Raw genomic sequence first — 19,402 nt, forward strand, 5'->3', positions numbered from 1 at the left:
TTTCCTCCCACATTCCAAAAACATGCATTGCAGGTTAATGGAACACTCCAAATTGTCGCTAGGTGTGATTGTGAGCGTGGATGGTTGTTCGTCTCTGTGTGCCCTGCGATTGGCTGGCAACAAGTTTAGGGTGTCCCCCGCCCACTGCCCGAAGACAGCTGTGATAGGCTCCAGCAGCCCCCGCGACCCTTGTGAGGATGAAGCGGATCGGAAAATGGATGGAGGGACACCGTAACTACAATGAGGCTCGCGACAACAAAAAAAGAATTTATGCAAAGCATACGGTATCATAATTGTATCGGATTGACTTCCAGCACAACCACAAGAGGGCGACGCTGCGCCACGTTTGTGGTGGCGGACGCGAGCTGCAGCTTCCGTATTAATATCTTAGTCCAATGTTGATGCACTGTGGCCCAATATGCTGGGAGGGTGGCTTCTACTTGGACATGTACATTTAGAGCTGGCCCCGGTTGATGCGACATTCTCTGCTGTGCGAACTGCAGGAGGATTAAATGGACACACGAGCAGTGTTGTGTATTGTCTCTGTGGCTCTGACAGGTAAGGTTGCCCAACGTTTCAGCACTGATCTGGCTGACCTTAAAAGTGGAGAGTGTTTGTTCAACTAAATTGTGCTCGTCTGTATAAACAACGTGTTTTTTCTGCGTGTAATAAAAATAGAAGTAGTCTTAAAAAGCTACATGAAGTTATATTTGGGAATTGTTGCTTTGTAGACTGAGCAAGCCTGTCAAAGTGAAACAAACTAAGCCCGGCCATAAACTAAATGATAGGGCAACTTTTGAACCTGAACAAACATCCATTGATTTCTCAATGATTTGAAGTTTAAACTTTCACCAAAGAGCGGATCGTTTGCATCACTGGGTCAGGTTTTTTTTTTCCTTAGTCCAAATGTGTCCCCCAGGTTTAACCGCAGGATTCGGCGTGTTGCCCAACGGGCCTCTGACCGCAGCCGTGGGAGGCTCGGTGAGGTTCGACACGGAAGTGGCTCCCACGGAGACGCCGTTCCATACGGTGATCTGGACATTTGTCAGCGGCGGTAAAGAAACACCCGTGGTAACGGCCACATCTCAAAACAAAACGAGCGACGGGTATCAAGGCAGGATCACCCTCTTCATCCAGACGGGCTCTCTGGAGCTCAGAAAGCTGGCTCTCAATGACAGCGGCGAATATCGACTTGCCATTGTAACAGCCGACGGCAACTCAATCACAGGGACCACCACACTGGAGACGCTTGGTGAGCAGATGTTTCTTGTGTATCGAATCGAAGATGATGAGCACACTGTATTGTGTGTATCCTTTTTCATGTTACGTACACACCTAGTTGTGTGTGTTTATCATGAGTGGATTCCTTCTACGATGATATTGGACACGCTGAAATAATCCATCCGTTTTCTGTCATGCTCGTCCACGTTCGGGCCACGCAGGCCCGGAGTGATTAATCAAGACTTCTGACGATTTCCCAGTGGGCCGGGCTGCTACATATGCTTTTCAGAGCTGCTCCTCCAGCCTGCAGAATCATGTTGAAATCAGCAAATATAGCGCATCCAACATACTTGAATCCAATTATCACCTTCTTGGACAAACGTATGAATAACACACACCGGCAGGCCATCATATGATAGATACATAACATTGACTGCACTACCTGTCACTGGAAGAGTCACCGAGTGGCAGTAACTAAATACCAAAAGAAGCAATAATTTAATAGGCGATGAGCAACGACACTACTAGAACTATATTACCCCTTGTCTGTACAAACTAAGGAGTGCATCGGAAGTGGTGTGAGTAGATTTCAAAATAAGAGCTGTAAAACGAAGTGCAGTGTTAGCTGCCTTCATCTTGCTGGGCTTCAAAGTGTTAGATGAAATCTGTCTTGTTAAGTAGAACATGTGTTACCCTGTTATGTACACTTGTCTTTTGGTCTTTTGAAGTCCTTTTTCCCCATTTTATTTATTTTTTTGTTCTTGTTTTTTTTTTAACCCTTTCTTTCATTATTTGCTCACCTATTCTTTCGTCGAGGTGCTCAGGCCATAGCTCTGTCTAATAGATAGGTATTGCTTTGTCGCTATCTTGGTGGCAGGAAATATCTTGGAGGGGAGGACTTTCATTGGGACAGGCCATTGTCCCGTCTTATATAAAAGTAGTGCTTTGCCACCATTTTGTCGATAGGGAATTATACATCTTTGAGATTAGAAGCAAAAGTTCTGAATTTGCAAGAAAATGAGTTCATCCTTCGCCCAAATTTCATGAAAAATGCGTTTGGTAAAGTAGCATGCTCAAGTTCTCGTAAAACATACCATCCTCCATAACCACCAGCATGATTTCTGAACATTTTGTGTTACTTTGGACCCACAGTTCCAGTCTCCAATGTCAGCTTAACAGCCAGCAGCACAGACCTGGTGGAGTTCAACAGCACCGTCCGTCTGTCCTGCTCTTCGTTAGGATCGTCCATCTCCTTCCGTTGGATGAACGACAGCGCCGAGATCTTGCCCAGCGACAGAGTTCAGCTCAGCGACAAAGGCGCCACGCTCACCGTCGCCCCCGTGACCCGCTATGACCAGAGGTCGTTTCGATGTCACGTGGCCAACGTTGTCAGTGAAAGCTCCAGCAATTCGGTGCTTCTTTCCGTCAGCTGTGAGAGCCACTCTGGAAATATCTCACCACACCAAAACATTAGATCCACCTGCACAACCTAAACCGATCCAATAGAGAAGCCATATTTCCATGAATAATGAATGTACTTCTACTACTTACACTTTCTTCTTTGTATTTGATGTCAGCCTGGATGCTCTGTGCTGCCTCTCACAGGTCATCCTCAGTACTACAACACCTGGCTTGCGGAAGGGGACTCGTAAATGTCGATAGAGATATGGTTTTGTGTGCGATGTGTTGGCCATCTCAAATGACACCACACCTTATCCGTTTGGAATTTTTCATTGTCCCGTGTAGGGTGTCAGACGTTTTAAAAATCAGTTAAACGTTCAAAATTGGTGTGCGTGGACCTCGCTTTACTAGATTGTGCAGGGGTACCAAATTGTTGCGCTCAGTGAATGTATGACTTATTTCCAAAATAACTTTCCAAATATGCCGTCTACGCCCCGCACCTTTCAGATGGCCCGGATGACGCACATCTGGATATATCGCCACAGCAAGATTACATCGAAGAAGGGACTAACGTCGTCCTTTCCTGCTCGTCCGACTCCAGGCCGGCCGCCCTCTTTACCTGGTTTGTGGACGGGAAGGATCTGTCGATCTTGGCATCAAATCTCTCGCTGATGAACATTCGGCTGCATCAGAGTGGAAACTACAGCTGCCGGTCCTTTAACGCCAAAACTCTGAGACACAAAGACTCTCGGCAATGGCCAATTACTGTGATAGGTAAGGGCGACTACTCTCATTTTTAGGCCAGTTTCTTTTTCAATTGACATGGTTATTAATCCCATGGAAAACACAAATCCTTAATTAAAAAAAATGTTTGTGTGTATTATATATTTGCATTCAAATGATGTGTTTAACAGAGAGAATTTCCAGCACCTTTGTAACGCAGTCGACGGATCACCCAATTGAGGGGGCGGCGTTGGATGTTACCTGCGACGGCGCCGGGTCGATCTTCTTCAGACAGTGGAAGAAGGGCGGCTCAACCTTGGTCCCGGATGAGCGGGTGACGCTCCGCGACAAGAACCGGACCCTGTCCTTCCGCGCAGTCGTGAGATCGGACAGCGCTACGTATTCCTGTCAGATAAGCAACCCCATCAACGAGGAAGAAGTCGCGTTCAGCGTGCTGGTCAACTGTAAGTGACTGAAATGCTGCTCATGTCGGAACAGCGAAGCCACTGGCACAATTATGCAATTGCGGATTTCATATTACGTGTTTGGATGTTGATGTTGTACAATTGCGCCAACCTGGGAAGCCGAATTCATTCAAATCATTCGCACACAGTTCCATTCAAGCTCGGACTGCATTTGCGTGTGTTTTGTTTCTTTTTTCACAGTATTTTTCCCTTGTATCGGACCACCGTTTCCAAATATTACGTTGGTGGTTAGCTAACAAACAAACGCTCCAGAACAGATTGCGTTGGACTTCTCAGGTTTCACCGTGCATCCAGAACACACAATTGTACAAACGTCTCCAACATATTACTCTGTCTTGCAGTTGGCCCGGACCCAGTCCAAATCACGGGACCGAGCCAAATTCAGGTGAAGCAGACTTTGACTTTAACCTGCTCCGCCGCGTCCGTCCCATCAGCCACGTACACGTGGACGCGACTGAACCACACAGCGGCGCTACATAATGAATCAACGTTCATCAAAAGCAACGTGGACTTTGCTGACCGCGGGAGCTACGTCTGCAGCGCGACGAACAATATTACCGGGAAAAGCACCTCGGCGGTCCACAGTTTGGCTGTGACAGGCAAGTCGAAGCATTGATTCCGAAAAACATGCATTTGGAACATGCTGGACAGAGCTCGAGAGTGAGACCAATTTGGGTGCCCATGCAACCTAATTTCTCAACGGTGCGCCTAAAAAAAAATGAGAGGTTGCACTGGTGCAAGCAGACTTTCCAGTGGACGTTTAATATTTGCTTGAGTGGAATTTTGGTCAACAGAGTCCGAGCCTGTTACTGATCAGAGAGTCAACCACCTGATGAGACACAAGGGAAGGTGCTGGGCGGGGCTGTGAAGATGCGCAGCCAATCAGCTCACTGGATAAATCCACTTGTGCTGTCATTGGTCGACGTCGCACGCCGGGGAGCAATCATGCGTACAGCCATGTACAAAACATCTGAGTCATTCGGCATTTCTTTTCTGAATACAGAACTGTACTTTGGGGAAAAAAAACGCAATCACATCAATGCCGTTTATCGTGATATTTTGGGAGGAACTTTTGCGCGCACCAGTGCAACCGGTGCAAAAATTGAGTCTCGAGCCCTGCTGTAGCATCGCAGCACCACATAGCGAGAGAGAGATTTCTGGTTGTATGCATTCACAGATGAAACCGTTGCGTGTTCGGCCGGTTGCATCGCTGGCATTGTGGTGGCTTGTTTCATCATCTGTGCGGCAGCTGCTGGCGGCGGATTCGCCTTTTATCAACATCGGTAAGTCTACCGCATTCTCGCCATTGTCCGCCATTCTAATCATGCCTTGCGAGATGTAAAAAATAAATAAATAAGAGAAATAAATATTTGCGCCCAAAAGTCAGTCAAAATAAACATTCACGAATGACAATGTTGCAATACAGGAACAGGAACAAGACAATGAATTGCCCCGACGGAAACGCCTCCAACGGGACAGGTAAGCGTGACATGGGAATCATTCGATCCAGTCTGAGCTTTTATTCAGTTTTTGTACTGAGTCATGTTCAACTAAGCGTTACCTTGAGTGACATTTATTGGATTTTTTTTTTTTACAGGACGAAAAGGCCACGACAACACGAAAGAAACAAAAACTCAGGTACAAAAATTCAGTTCGTCTGGACCGGCTGACAATAAGACAATATACATCTACTTAAAAATTGTATGTGGAGCCAGGCGATTTTATTTTGTTCAACCACTTGATGAAATAAAACGGAGAAAAATTACACACTTTTTTTCAGTGCAGATACGGTTGGTCTTTGTAGCATATGCTAAAAAAACGAAACAAACGGCACCTCAAGACTGTTGTGTGGCACTGCGCCTACTTCAATACTGCTCAATATGTATTGGCTCATTTTACACCACCTGTCAAAACAGGAAAAAAAGCGGGTAAAATGTCAATCCGCAAAAAAACGTACTCATGACGTCGACGCTGAGATGGAACAAGTTAGTGTGTACGGGAATGATTGTGAGGAACTAAAAATCATCTGAAGCTGTCATAAAACCTTTGATCGGCAAAGGAGTGTTTTAACATCGACCATAAAACACAGTTGTGACAATATCCCACCTTGCTGGGTTTCTGTGTAAAAGGCCTAAGGCGGCTAATTGTCAAATCTTCTCCGGCTCTGGTGTGGCCATTTTGCGGGATGCGAGTGGCTCAAGTAAAACCACAGCTGCCTTTTTGTGGATTCATGAGACCAGGAAACACTTGACAACATTGGTTGATGACTGATAAGTCTGTGATCGTGTTTGTCGGGCCTGGTTGGACTTTGAACCAGGAAGGAGCTACATCGCTAACCGTTGTATTGAAGGGGGAAGTTTGCGTGGTCTGTGGTTGTGTCTCTTTAGAGAAGTGGTAGTTAAGTATTAATCCTTTTCCCGTCTGTCGAGCAGGAGTTGACCTATGCAGACCTGAGTATTCTCCGCGCAAAGAACGGCGGGGAAGTCAAGCTGCAGCAACGGGACAGTGAGACAGAATACGCCGAGGTCCGAGTGAACAACGTGCCTCCTTCCTACGACGTGCACATGCAGCGGATGAAGAGGCGAGCCCCTCAGCCGCTCGAAGCCTACGGAGGCCAAGTCGGCCAACAGGTTCACAGCAACGAGTGGTCGCGTCGCGGAAGTGGAGACCACCCAACGGTGTGACAGGCGGTCACAGTTCTTTAATGGTGCGCTAAAGGCGGCGAGTGTTTGCGGTCAATGTGTGTGCGCGTTAATCATTGATCTGTTGACTAAGAGTCACAAAAGCAAAGCGGTGCTTGATTAGATCCATCGACTTGATTGGATTCATCGACACACAGCGGGCTGAGTACGGACTGCAGGCAGTCTTGCCATGCAACACTTTGTAGAATTTATTTCACTCGGTTCAAAGTAATAAATAGCAGAATAAACACTTTCACATACACAGTACATTTAACATGGATTTTTGATGTAATCCAATTTCGGAAGCGCAAAACTGCTATTGTGGAGTAAAAATTTTTTTTCTCGGAGGCAGCACTTCATCACCAAACTGCCAAATTGTACTATATGTCCAAACACAAACACCCTGCCTCCACCTTGACAACTGCCTCAAACCTTTGAGAATGTGGGGTTCACACACGCGAATGCTATTAGCTAAAGCTAATCCATGCTCACACTGCAGCTCTGCTTACCTTTGTCGTACAGATAGTGTTTACGAATGGTGGCCAGATTCTGGTTGATGCTTGAAAATAGCTAATTCTCACTGAGTTCATTCATTCATTCACTTTCCGAACCGCTTGATCCTCACTAGGGTCGCGGGGGGAGCTGGAGCCTATCCCAGCCGTCTCCGGGCAGTAGGCGGGGGACACCCTGAATTGGTTGCCAGCCAATCGCAGGGCATTCTCACTGAGTCTTGCTGCTAATTACGACAAGAGACACTGTTAAAGCCCTTTATGGACACGGTTTGGAAGAATGGCTCATTTTCAGAAATAGCCAGCGAACAAAACATTTCACGGGTTGTGTAGTTTCCATCTCTTTGTATACGAGTAATTAAAATGTCAATTTTCCAATTTTCGAGGCTTTAAACCCTGTGAATCTGCCAAACGGTGCAGTTCAGTTCTGTTATTTATGCTATGTCCCTAGAATGCTAAAGCCCGTGAAAGTTTTAAACTTTGGTCAGATGAAAACTGTTTTCATCTGACCAACACGAATGTAGTGCACATTTAAAATTTTCAAAAGTGTAAAATGGACTTAAAGTGTCATGGGAATGTCTCTCAAAGGGACAAATAAAACATTTTTTTCTTGTGGGTTGCTTCCATACTTCTTGAATTTTTATCACATTGTTTAAACGTAAATGTTATCTAGCCAGGAACTCACGTATTTATGACCTTCAGATACTCTTGGTGTCTGCGTTCTCCTTTCACTTGACTTCAACTTTTCCACTCGCCACTTCCAAAACATGCGTTGAATCGTAATTATAACAACTATTAAAAAGAGGTGCGCCACTACAGTAACTCGGCTACATTTTTACTGCCAAATTTCGGCGGATTTCGACATTTCCTAGACGACTAGATCACGTGATTATATTAGGGGAAACCCATTGGTTCATCACCGTGATTTGTTCTGATGCTTTCACAAACACTTCGGAAAAATACGGGGGATGTGTTTGTTTACCGTGCAAACTGATAACAATTGCGTTCAGGTACTCTTGGTGAATGGGTAACTCATAAACACAAAAGGTGTTGAAACCATGCACAACCCCCTCCAAAGAACACAGAGAATTACTTGTTGCAAAATTTGAATTCCAATGTATTTTAGTGCGGTAGAAATGTTGCAATAAATCTAAAGTGCAAAGTGGAAATGTTGCAATTAGCAATGCAAGGATAAACCAGGAAATCATGTTGCAACATTGATGCTTCCGTCGGCCACATTATCCCTTCAAGCTCCATTAGGAGATATAGCGCCCTCTGGTGTATGACACCCTGAACGATCTCGTCATAAATTACTCCATCCCGGACGACCTTAGTCGTGAAAATCGAGACCCACTTTCAAGCGCCGGCCCAACAATCTTGTCTCATGCCTTGAAATTTAATTTTCTCCGTACCATGCTCATGATGCAAAACATTTGTATCTCAAATCATCATTCCCCATTGAAATGAATGGAAATACCATTAATTGTCTCCAGTCCCTACCCCCTACCGACACCCAAAATAAATAAATGTTTGTTTTTGAGAATAAGGGGATTTAGAATAACAAAGAATTAGTGTAAAGAATTAAACAGTTTGTACAATGATTTACGTGTTTCTGACATACCCGCCTCGGCCACAGGGAGGCAGTATAACGCAGTCTTCCAAACAAACATAGAAAAATCGGACTTCTACTTTTCTGACTCAGTGAGATGCTTTGATATTCGTGCTTTTTCATAGAGGACAACGAATGTGTGCCTGTGAGTGTTGGGATATTACATATGCTGTGTCAAGGTGTGTTCCTCCACCATTTCTGTTCAAACGTCCATTGCTTCTTCAACTGCGACCATCGATGAACATGCTACATACACACAGCAAATACATATGAAGTGCTACCTTACCGAGTGAAAATATTTGTATTGTCTTTGCAGGTGCTGTTTTTTTTTTTTTTTTTTTTTGCTCACACTATGCTTTCGCAAGTAGAATCGACGCCTGGTCGTCATGGCAACAAAAGCTTGACTCACCTTTCGCCCAGCAGTTTATTGGCTAAGATGCGGGCTGGTTCATTTGCATTATTTCATCTGGAGACAAGATATAGGGTGTGTAAATTAGTTTTTGATCCTTTGGCTATTTTAAAGATTATTAAGGTATTAAGATTCCAGGAAGCTGTTTAAAAAATAATGCATGGTGTCTCATTCAAAGCAATTTTCTTTCTTTCTGCTTCCGTTGGGTTTTTACATGGTGAGGGAACGATTAACATGAGTGATGTTCGCATGTTGACAATCCAGCACCTGTTCATCGGCACAAGTGGAGATAGCATTGTGACGCCTGGTTTGACTCGATGACAACCTTTGACCCGCTCGTGTAATTGATTCACCCGTAACTATAGCAAAGTCATCGGGACGTATGTCTGGAAATTTCAATGACTATCCTTCACCTCGCTGACTCATTTTTTTTTGTTTGTTTTGTTTGTTTTGCTTTGTTTTTTACACACTTCTGCAGTACAAGGTGTATGAATCACACAAAGCAAACAGGTGAGGGAGATAAAGGCCTCCGGTGTGTTTTGTCACATTACTCCTCCATAAACTCCTGCTGTCTTGTTCCATTTACCTTTAGATTATCTCACCTTGTTTTGTGTGTCCAAAAAACGTTTTGATATTTCATTTGAGTTGGTAAATACTCATACAGCAAAATGAGATTTGTGTCTGTGTGCGTGTTATTAATATTCTATAATTTTCTGTTCGTGCACACTGCCCCCTATGCATCCTTTCAGTTTCACTTTCACAAAAAAGTATTTAAAAATAAAATAATATAACAAGGCAGGTCACCTTTAACCTACGGCGACGCGTGACCTGCATCACCGGAAGTTGTTCAGTGGTCAGCAATTTGCAATTGCAGCTTGGGACTATAGCTGTTTCCTTATATCTTTTTTATTTTTATTATTCTTCTTCAAAGTTTGTTTGATGTACAATTCCCCGATGGCACTGGCAAAGAATGGCAATTTGGAGCGTCAGGAGAAGCGTTTTAAAACGGTACACGTGAGCTGCTACGATCGTGACGTTGTTGCACTGAAGACGCTGCCGAAGTGCGTCCAATGCCCGCCGCGTTAGGTCTCGACTAATAATAATAATAATAATAATATATTTATAAGGTAGACACTGATTACTTTTTACAAACTCACAAGCTCTTGTATTGACTTTTCTGTTTTTCTATCCATGTTCGGGGCTGTTGCTCATCATGGCGTGCACGTGCGCGAGCGGGTCGATCGCTGGAGGTCGGCACCCCCTGTGCTGCATGTTACAATCGGAAACTGTTGCCCTTTTTTAAAATCCATTTTCAGATACATGATGAAGATTTGATCACGTAAGCGTCACTGAAAAACGAAAAGACAAAGCAACGTATCGTGCCCTCTCTCGCTCTTTGGGAAGAGGAACTGCAAGGCAAATCCAAAGCTCCAATAAGAATCACTGTGATTGCATATGAACACACACGCGCAACCCCCCTCCTCGTCCCCCTCCGTCTTGATTTGATCTGCGCAGAAAAAGGCCTTAGTCTAAGAACCCTGAATGCACAGCAACCCCGCCGGGGGCCTCCTTCAGTATAGCTAAACATACCGCTTGTCATCATTTGTCATGCAGCAAACGTCACCTGAGATGGCAAACAAAAATGGAACACAGAAGCCACCTGCAGATAAGAACCAGCACGTTTGAGGAGATGGGGGTGGCACAAAAGAGGTACAGTACTGGTCAGGCACCTCAAAGCGGAGAGAAAACGGGCTGCAGTGCTGCTGCTGCTGCTTTCCATACAAGGTGATGCTCCAGTGATGTTCTTCTCTCTAATTTTCTGTAACTTCTTGCGTAAAAATAACACCCCCCCCCCGAACTTCAATCACTCATTCAACTCTATTCAGCAGACTCATGATCCTTTTAAAAGATTCATACAAAACATATTGTAAAAATACATACACAAAAATAATTTTTAAAAATTAAGAAAGGAAAACAAATGTACCAAAATCCCAAACAAAATAAATAATAATTTCAAGTGACAATAAAACAAAGGTGACTGCTACCTCATGGTCCCCAAAAAGACCCCCCCCCCCAAAAAAAAGCAACAAAACAAAAACTGGATTTATTTATTTATTTATTTATGTGATCAGAGGAGAGAAGCACTGACAGACATTTAAATCTTGTGCTTGTTCAAATTACAACATTCTGAACAGTGTTTTATCTACATTGATGTTAAATTTAAAATAAATTTATGATTTTATTACTATGGGAATTTTCCTTTAAGACAAGTATAATTTGTGAAGTTACATTTCTTGTCCTGTTGCTTTGCGGTCTTTTTTTTTCGGTGTATTCGAAATGTAATATTTCATTTAGAGATTCATTTATTCAAAACAAATTTATCTTGACTTTAATTACTGGGTGTGTTCAGATATTTAGCTGACTTACATATACAAAGCTTTTTATCTGACATTATCATGTTTTATTTGATCTTACAACTTCATTCAAATGCGACGACCGTGATGCTGCTTCATCTGTGAGGTCTTGTGCGACAAAGAGTTGTTTTTTTTTTAAATTTTTTAGAAGTTTTTATACACACTCTAAAATAATACAAACACATGGCAGGCTTGATTGATAACAAGGAAAAGGTGCGGCTGCTGAAAAGGCACGCCCGCCACTCCGGCTGGTGCTGAAAACCAAAAACATAAGACATAGCAAAACCATAACAGGCGCGAGATGCTTTTGCCTAACCAGGACTTGATTGGCAAAACTCGCAGTGGGTATTTGATCCGGGATGTTTCGAATAAAGCGTCAGTGTCAACAGTATCTCCGAGCATTTACGGGTCCCTTTCATGTCAAGCCTTTACAAAGCAACCGCTTTCTGTTGTTGTCATGACAAAAGAGCAATATTGACATAAGAACTTCATGTGATTCGGTATTTGGAGTGAAACAAAACAATTTTTTTGTTGTTTTTTTTTTTTTTTTTGTCATGATAGCATGTGTTTGTGCGCGTGTTTTGGCTTGCGCTGCCCTTTTCCCCCTCACATGCGACTTTCTGTCGCCAGGCATAATGGCATCAGCTCCCGTTTAACTTGTCCTGTGTCGTTATGCTCTGTTTGGAGAAACCTTCATCACCATCATCATCGTCATTGCTGTGTTGATGTTGTATTGAATTGAGTTGAATTTGAAGCCCGGTGCTTTAGTGGTTAGCATGTCGACCTCACAGTGCAGAGGTCATGGGTTCGATCCCGGCTCCGGCCTTCCTATGTGGAGTTTCCATGTTCTCCCTGTGCCTGCGTGGGTTTTCTCCGGGTACTCTGATTTCCTCCCACATTCCAAAAACATGAATGGCAGGCTGATTGAACACTCTAAAATTGTCCCGAGGTGTGAGTGTGAGCACAGATGGTTGTTCGTCTGTGTGTGCCCTGCGATTGGCTGGCAACCGGTTCAGGGTGTCCCCCGCCTACAAACAACAAAAAATATTCACTGAACAGACACAACATTACAGACATCATGAAGAAAAAATGACTGCTGGACTATAGTGCACATTCTTACTCTCACGCGTACATTCCTGTCCTTATTTTGCTGCCAAATATGGTTGAGACACTTGAAAATGAGTTTATCCCAGGGTGTCAAGTGGCCGGCAAAGACACTACAGTCCTGTGCAACGATACGAGCGGCAGGGAGGAGAATACGTCAACAATGGTTATTTGTGCATTCACAGAAGCTGGCGGTAATCGGACCACTCCTGAAAATCAGCCATGTCCAAACTTCAAATAGTATTTGACTCAGCTGGTATCTTCATTTTTTTAATTTTATTTATTTATTTTTGAAGGGGGTTGTCAGGTAAAAAAAAAAAAAAGTGTGGATTCCAACACCCGCGACCATGACAACTTCCGCTACGAATGAATGAGCCACCGAGCTCACTCAATTGTTGTCATTGTGCCGAAGAATAATTTGAAATTCTTGGAGAAATTATATCTTGGTGATTCATCAGGCAATGATTCCTGCTTCTGGATAATTGTTTTTAACGTAAATTGTAGATTTCCTCAGATTTCAGTATTCTGCCAAATGGGGGGGGAAATAATCATTCCATTAGTTTAATAATAATCATCATTTAACTAACTCCCTGAGTCGTCACCCGATTATATTGGAGTAGTTTGTGTGTCGTGGACAGACAATAGAACAGATCTCATTGTCATCTATTCTTTATCCTCTGCATAGAGCGACCGTAGTTAGAGCAGTACCAATGAGCCGAAAGGGGTAGAGAGCTTAGTTTTCTGGAGTTTTATTCCCCTGGCAGAGTCACCATGGGGAAAACTGACAATGTCGTATTGCTTTTAACGAGTTGTTAAAAATAAATGTCCTGTCAATCAGCAATTCATGTTTCATCCAAATTCACTTCTGTTGTAATGTTTGCCCATTGTATCACAATGTTTGCCTTCGTTCCAAGTGATGTCATCTGCTCGTGAAAATAAAATATTTATCCGGTTGGCACGGGCGATTGAAAGTGTGCAGAAAAGTCACTCGGCGCCACCACAAACACGGCAAACAGGTGAGGGTGGATCAAGTGTCAACACCAAGCTGTTTCGTTTCACTTTAAAATGCCACAGAGCGGAAGAGGCCCCCATGACCCCTATGTATGGGGCGGACATTCTTTTGAATCTCAGTAACTTCATCATGCAAAAATGATTGATTCAAATCCCATCGAGTGGTGATCATTAATGACAACAAACAAAAGACAATTCACGTACAGTATGTGAAAGTCATTTAGTGGCCTTTGTTTTTGAGTATCCACTCAGTGGCTTTGTGAACACAGTAAACAAGGAATATTTATTTTAGAACCAACTTACGGTCCATGGGCGCGCTAGAAGAACAACCGTCTTACTCCAAGTTTGTCCTTCAGACAATCCAAGGTCACATGGACAAACGCTCGCAACCCTGCTGTTCACACCGGGCCAATTTCGGGTCTTCAATGAACCCGACATGCCTGGTTTTGGAGCGCGGAAGGAATCCCGAGTACCCAAAATTAAAATGGGTACTTAATACGGTTTCCTACCACGAAACCTACGGCAAAAAAAATGTAATTATCATGGCTTCCACATCAATCAGTTCAATGAAATTGTATCTTTGTTGGTAAAACACCATAATACTGTGAGCAACTTTTTGCGTGTGCGTTTGCCTCGCTGAAATTGGCTTGCCTCAAAGTGTTCATGACGCAACAAGCTGCTCATTGGAAGTTTGCCGTCCAAGTAAACATAAAACAAAGGCAAAACAAACCACACATCGTCTGCTTTCGGCTAGCTTAAAGCTAGCACGCGATGCGAAACGCCATCGATGGGTTATGTAATACCATCCGTTGTCAAATATGTGATCGCGAAGAGTGAAAATCTCACATAAACAGACAATATAACAATATTTACAGGCATATATTCTTTATCGTAAGGAAAACAATTACGAATACTGGGGCAGTTCACTGAGTTTTGATAGTATCCCGACTCCAGGGGCCAAGTTGCGCACACCAGAAGGAGCTGCAACAAATTAATCATGATGCACAAGCCGATGGTTTACATTCTATTTGATTATGTTCATTACGTTAAGTTTTATCAAGTAAATACTGAGTGTTACTTGTCTGATTTTAAAACATTTTTTGTGTTATATTTGGGAGGGATGCTGGAACAGATTACTTAAAAGCATTTGCATTCATAGCAATTGGGAAAGATGAGTCGAGTGTTGTGAGTTCAGGCCGCTGTCACAAACCAAACTAAAATCATATCTTCAGGCACAGCTGTAAATATTTTTTAGGTTTTTCATAAATGTTGAACAGATCCTCATCGAATTGTAAAAGGATTCCCCATTCCTTAAATAATAACAAAATAAGACGTTTTGATGAATTGACTTTGCAAAGTGGCTTTTTGTTAGTTAAGCAAGTTGTTGAATATTGGCACAATCAATTATTTGTGTTTTTGCCTGACTCCAATTTTCACACAACGGGCGGATGTGAAATCGTTCATTCACCGCTAAAAATTCCAGTGTTTATTCAGCATCTGAAGGAATGCTGCCGGGGCTCAAAGGTCCTCATGTTATAAGTTAACGCTGAATGCATGGCGTCAGTGTTGCCCCCCCCCCCTCCCCACTCCCGCGACAAGTGGACGGAAAGTTGCCGGACAAGATGAGAGGTTTACAGTAAATGGACACTCCTGCGGCGCAGCTCCGGGAGGATCAGGGCATAACAGGGCGTGGTGGCTTTGTGGTGGCACTGCTGAGCATTTGCATCAACAGAAATTTGTGCAGAGCAAATATTTGCTTTCAAGAGAGCAGGCGGGATTGGTCACCGCGCGTGGGATTTCAATTAGTTTCGCTGAGAAGGCCCAAGGGAACGCAGCGATGGAGCCTCCGCTAATGTGTCTAATCATCCTATCCGTGTTATCCTGCTCGACAGGTAAGACTCGTCACATCTCTTGAAATTGAACCATACCAAGCAGTGCTGAAGAGCGACTGACGCCCCCCCACTCCCTCTGCCCTCCACCCCCATCAGATCGTGCGGGCGGTCAGGCCATATCTGCCTCGGAGAATCCAATCGCCGTGGGGAAAAATGTCACCCTTTTCAGCCAGAACCAAGTCACCACGGGCGCGTGGCTCTTCAACAACAACCTGGTGGTGATCATTATCCCCGGAGGTGCGATCCTCGCCGCCAACTGGACAAGCAGGGTGCTGTTCAATTCCACCACGTCGGCGTTGACGGTGATGTCGCTCAGCTTGGAGGAGTCCGGGACGTACACGCTGCAGGACGTGGGTTCCTCCGCTTCCCAGTTAGTGCTGTCGGTTCAAGGTAAGGAAGTGGCTTCCGGAGACGAAGTGGAGACGCCAGGCTAAGCAGGCAGCAAATGGATCAAGTGGTCATAAGCTTGGAGTGGCGACTTGACCGAGTCATTCGGTCGAGGTGGTCTGTTAGCTAAAATCGGATCCATCTTCCCCTTGAACCATAAATGGGATTAAAGATTGAAAATGGACCAGTGTATAAGTAGATAAATGGATGGATGCTTGGATGTGACTTGTGATTGATTGGCAACCAATTCAGGGCGTTTTAAATTCCAGCCAAGGCCCTGTGATTGACTGGCGACCAATCCAGCAGAGTTGGGATACTGTAGCCCAGGGGTGTCAAACTCCTTTTTGTCGCGGGCCACTTGTGAGTTACCGTTTTGACAGCGAAACCACAAACATGTTTCATCGCATTGTCGCATTATTACTTGTAAGGGTAACAAAATGACTGCAAAATCGCAACATCATTTATTTCACATGATTTCTGTATTTTTTATTTTTTTTTTTTTTTTAGCAAGGATCATGCAAGTTGACACGCATGATTTTCTTTCGGGGACAGGGGTACATAAAATGATGTGGCAGGCCGGCCCTGGCCCCCGGGCCTTGAGTTTGACACCTGTGCTGTCGCCACTTGACAGAAGTCTCGACTCCAGTCGCCAATTTTACGACTTCCGGCTCTCCTGGGCGAAAACTTTCGAGACTTAACTCGAACGTAACACAGGTCACATCGAACAAGACGAGTCTTTCCAGTTTACAGTTGAGAAGCGGCACTGTCAACATAGTGCGCCATTTAGGTTTTTTTTTTTTTTTTGGGGGGGGGGAGGGGGGCATGCCAAAAACAACCACGCAGAGCTTTTCTGTCTCTCTAACAGTCTGCTGCTATCTTCACACTCGCCGGCTCTGGCTGCCACTTTGCTCCTGGGCTTTCTCATCCAATCGCAGTGATGTCAGCCTCAATATTCACAGCCTTACAAACCTTCAGAATCTGGAGAACTCTTCACGCTGTTACATCAACAGAGCACTTTATTTATTCTAAATCGAGGGGGGGGGGGTGTTGCGCTCATCAGCAAGCTTTGCAGAAGCCTGATAACGATCCTAATGGGTGGGGTCTCTCGAGGACCGGACTTGGGCACCCTTGTTCTAAATCTAAACATGAACTAAAAATGAAATACTGGACAGAAAATGAAGCGAAATGAGAATTGGACTGTCCAAAAAAAAAAAAAATCGCATTGTTGAGAATTTTAACGACGAATTCAAATATTTACTGTACGAGGTGAAAAATATGTAGGACTTAGAATTACTATGACTCATGAAAACTCAATTCAACTTCTTGTGCCTGGTAACAAGTATTCAGGCCAGGATGATTTAATAATAGTCCACACTTTCTCGCGTTTCTGAGTGTCGCAAAAAAAAAAAAAAAAAACGACAACAAAACCCCCGATATGAATCGGAAAATCGGGCTTGATTTTAAAGATGAGAGTGCTTTAATTGAAGCAAATCCGGATCAGAGATGCTGCTCGCTTTCTGCTGATTTTGAAGTCGCAGCCATTTCAAGGGCATTTCCTCTTCAGCATAATAAGACAACGTGATCTCTTCAAGTATTTTGCTGTATGCAAACTAGTCCATGATCCCAGGCTTGTGCCAGACATCACTGTGAGAGCGATATTACCATATCATAATGCACCGCCGTGCTTCACAGTCTACTCAACTTCTCGAGTACTTTAAAACAACCGCCGTTGTATAACAAGTTCTGTACATGGAGCAAAAATAATTCATACAAGAAACAATAAACTCATAACAAAGGACAGTAGAAAGCACCAAAACAGTCAAACTAAAAATCACATCTCTTGCAGAGTCAAAAGTCAAAGAATAAAAACTCAGATCTCAGGACTTCTAATGGTGTCTGGTCCGCAAGACCTGAGGCACTGGACTGAAAGAATTGATGGACTGAAGTTGAAAGAATTGATTAAAAATATATATATATCATCTTAAAAAGAACTCTAAAATGTATAGAGAGCCAGTGAGGGGATGCCAGAGTAGGATTTATACGGTCCCTCTTACAAGTACCAGCCAAGAGGCGAGCAGCAGCATTTTGGACCAACTGGAGACGCTTAATGGAGGATTAGCTGACTCCAAAGTTAAGTGTTGTATTTCTGTCGCTTGAATTCACTGTTCAAAGAGACATCTGACAAACCTGTCTGTGGTTCTTGGACCAGGAAAAGCAATCTTACTTTCATTAGTCCCCCCAAAAATGCTTCTTTATTTCTTTTTAGGTCATTCTGGAGTTGATCATTGGCCCAGTCTTTGTTTGCAACTCCGACTATTGCTCGGTCCATTCAAGTGGTTGTTGACTCCAAACTTCGGCGCCATACTTTTTTTTTTTGACACAACTATCTCTTCTCCTACTTCAATACAGAGCCGATTTCGGGCGTGTCCATGACCACCAACGGCAGCCACCTGGTGGAGTTCAACGACACGGTGACGCTCACCTGCGCCGTGGTCACGGGCACTTCCCTTTCCTTCCAGTGGCTCAACGACACGGCCGAGGTGACGCCCGGCGGATACGTCCATTTCAACGACGACGGCTCCTCGCTCACCCTCGCCAAAGTGATGCGCTACGACGAGGGCCCGTTCAAGTGTAACGTGACCAACGGCATCAGCCAGGGAATCAGTTCGTCTGCACAATTCAACATCAGCTGTGAGTTACGAGCGTCGTTGCGGCACCGATCGAACGACGAATCATGATCGTGGCGTACTGGAAGCTTTGCCTCTGTCTTGGCGTCAACTTGAAAAGGAAAAAGTAACATGATGGAGGCGATGAACTCGTCTGTACCTTCGCTACAATACTTTTGTATTGGACGAAAATCTGTGTGTGTCGTTTTTGGCAGCCATCTTAGTTTTAGTCTTTGGACGAGAAAATGCTGATTACTCTTAAAAACATTTTCATCATCGATATTTAATAGTTTTAGTTGACAAAAAGTCAAAAAGGTTTGAGTCTTGTTTTAGTCACATCATTTTGACAAAATTCTAACATATTAAGGATATATAATGGCCCTAACTATCAATCAAGCAAAACATAAATACGGTTTTGATCGATTCCTTGGCTTTGTTCGTTTTTTAAATTTTTTTTGTAGTTTCTTTTACCCGCACCAATAGCAGGTGAACACGATATTCTGACTGTCATGCCTTCGTACGTGGGGAAAGGAGAAGATGACTACACTCAGAAGCTGCTGTAGGCCACAGCTTTCAACTAGACACTCACACGCAGGCTCGCTGACGTCACACGCCAGCCCATCAGGACCCGCCTCTTAAAGGCACATGCACGTTCACAGACCCCACGATATGTGCAGTACTTCCTCCACACTTTAGGCTTGAATTATTTTCATTTGTGTGTGTGTGTGTGTGTGCGTGTGCGTGTGCGTGTGTGTGTGTGTGTGTGTGTGTGTGTGTATGTGTGTGCTTAAGTGTAAAATATTTTCATAAGTGTATGTTGAAAGTTGGTGAGCTAAAACTTTAAAAAGTGTTTTGTTTTTTTTTTTTGCTTGAATATGGTCTCTCCATAA

At 43.9% G+C, this 19,402-nt stretch overlaps 2 protein-coding genes and 1 long non-coding RNA gene across 3 annotated transcripts in view; 2 read left to right on the forward strand and 1 right to left on the reverse strand.

Moving 5' to 3' along the window:
• The first annotated feature begins 391 nt into the window (after positions 1-391).
• On the forward strand, positions 392-7,635 carry LOC109531641 (carcinoembryonic antigen-related cell adhesion molecule 20-like). The gene is made up of 11 exons (XM_019896048.1): positions 392-558; positions 920-1,252; positions 2,374-2,652; positions 3,130-3,396; positions 3,537-3,809; positions 4,172-4,429; positions 5,008-5,113; positions 5,257-5,309; positions 5,428-5,468; positions 6,263-7,095; positions 7,240-7,635. Exons 1-10 carry the CDS (start codon positions 513-515, stop codon positions 6,512-6,514), a joined length of 1,908 nt encoding a protein of 635 aa, XP_019751607.1. The 5' UTR covers positions 392-512; the 3' UTR covers positions 6,515-7,095; positions 7,240-7,635.
• Positions 5,601-6,035, reverse strand: LOC109531648 (uncharacterized). The gene is made up of 2 exons (XR_002171213.1): positions 5,937-6,035; positions 5,601-5,734 (listed from the first exon to the last, which is right to left on the reverse strand). It is a non-coding gene; the product is annotated as an uncharacterized LOC109531648 (long non-coding RNA).
• Positions 7,636-15,190: 7,555 nt separating the features above from the next.
• LOC109531631 (carcinoembryonic antigen-related cell adhesion molecule 5-like) overlaps positions 15,191-19,402 on the forward strand; it is a 12,041-nt gene continuing 7,829 nt past the window's right edge. Inside the window, exons 1-3 of the mRNA XM_019896023.1 lie at positions 15,191-15,459; positions 15,556-15,849; positions 18,256-18,567. Of these exons, the coding sequence (XP_019751582.1) occupies positions 15,405-15,459; positions 15,556-15,849; positions 18,256-18,567 (661 nt within the window). The 5' untranslated portion in view covers positions 15,191-15,404. The remainder of the gene's footprint in view (positions 15,460-15,555; positions 15,850-18,255; positions 18,568-19,402) is intronic.

Source organism: Hippocampus comes, unplaced genomic scaffold (genome assembly GCF_001891065.2).
Source record: "Hippocampus comes isolate QL1 unplaced genomic scaffold, H_comes_QL1_v1.1 scaffold55, whole genome shotgun sequence".
Classification (NCBI taxonomy): domain Eukaryota; kingdom Metazoa; phylum Chordata; class Actinopteri; order Syngnathiformes; family Syngnathidae; genus Hippocampus; species Hippocampus comes.

Bases quoted from the DNA above. Each gene is read 5' to 3' on its own strand.
- LOC109531641 (XM_019896048.1), top strand. From the start codon at position 513: ATGGACACACGAGCAGTGTTGTGTATTGTCTCTGTGGCTCTGACAG. The intron at 559-919 runs GTAAGGTTGCCC...TGTGTCCCCCAG, and splicing joins TGTCTCTGTGGCTCTGACAG to GTTTAACCGCAGGATTCGGC. The intron at 1,253-2,373 runs GTGAGCAGATGT...TTGGACCCACAG, and splicing joins CACCACACTGGAGACGCTTG to TTCCAGTCTCCAATGTCAGC.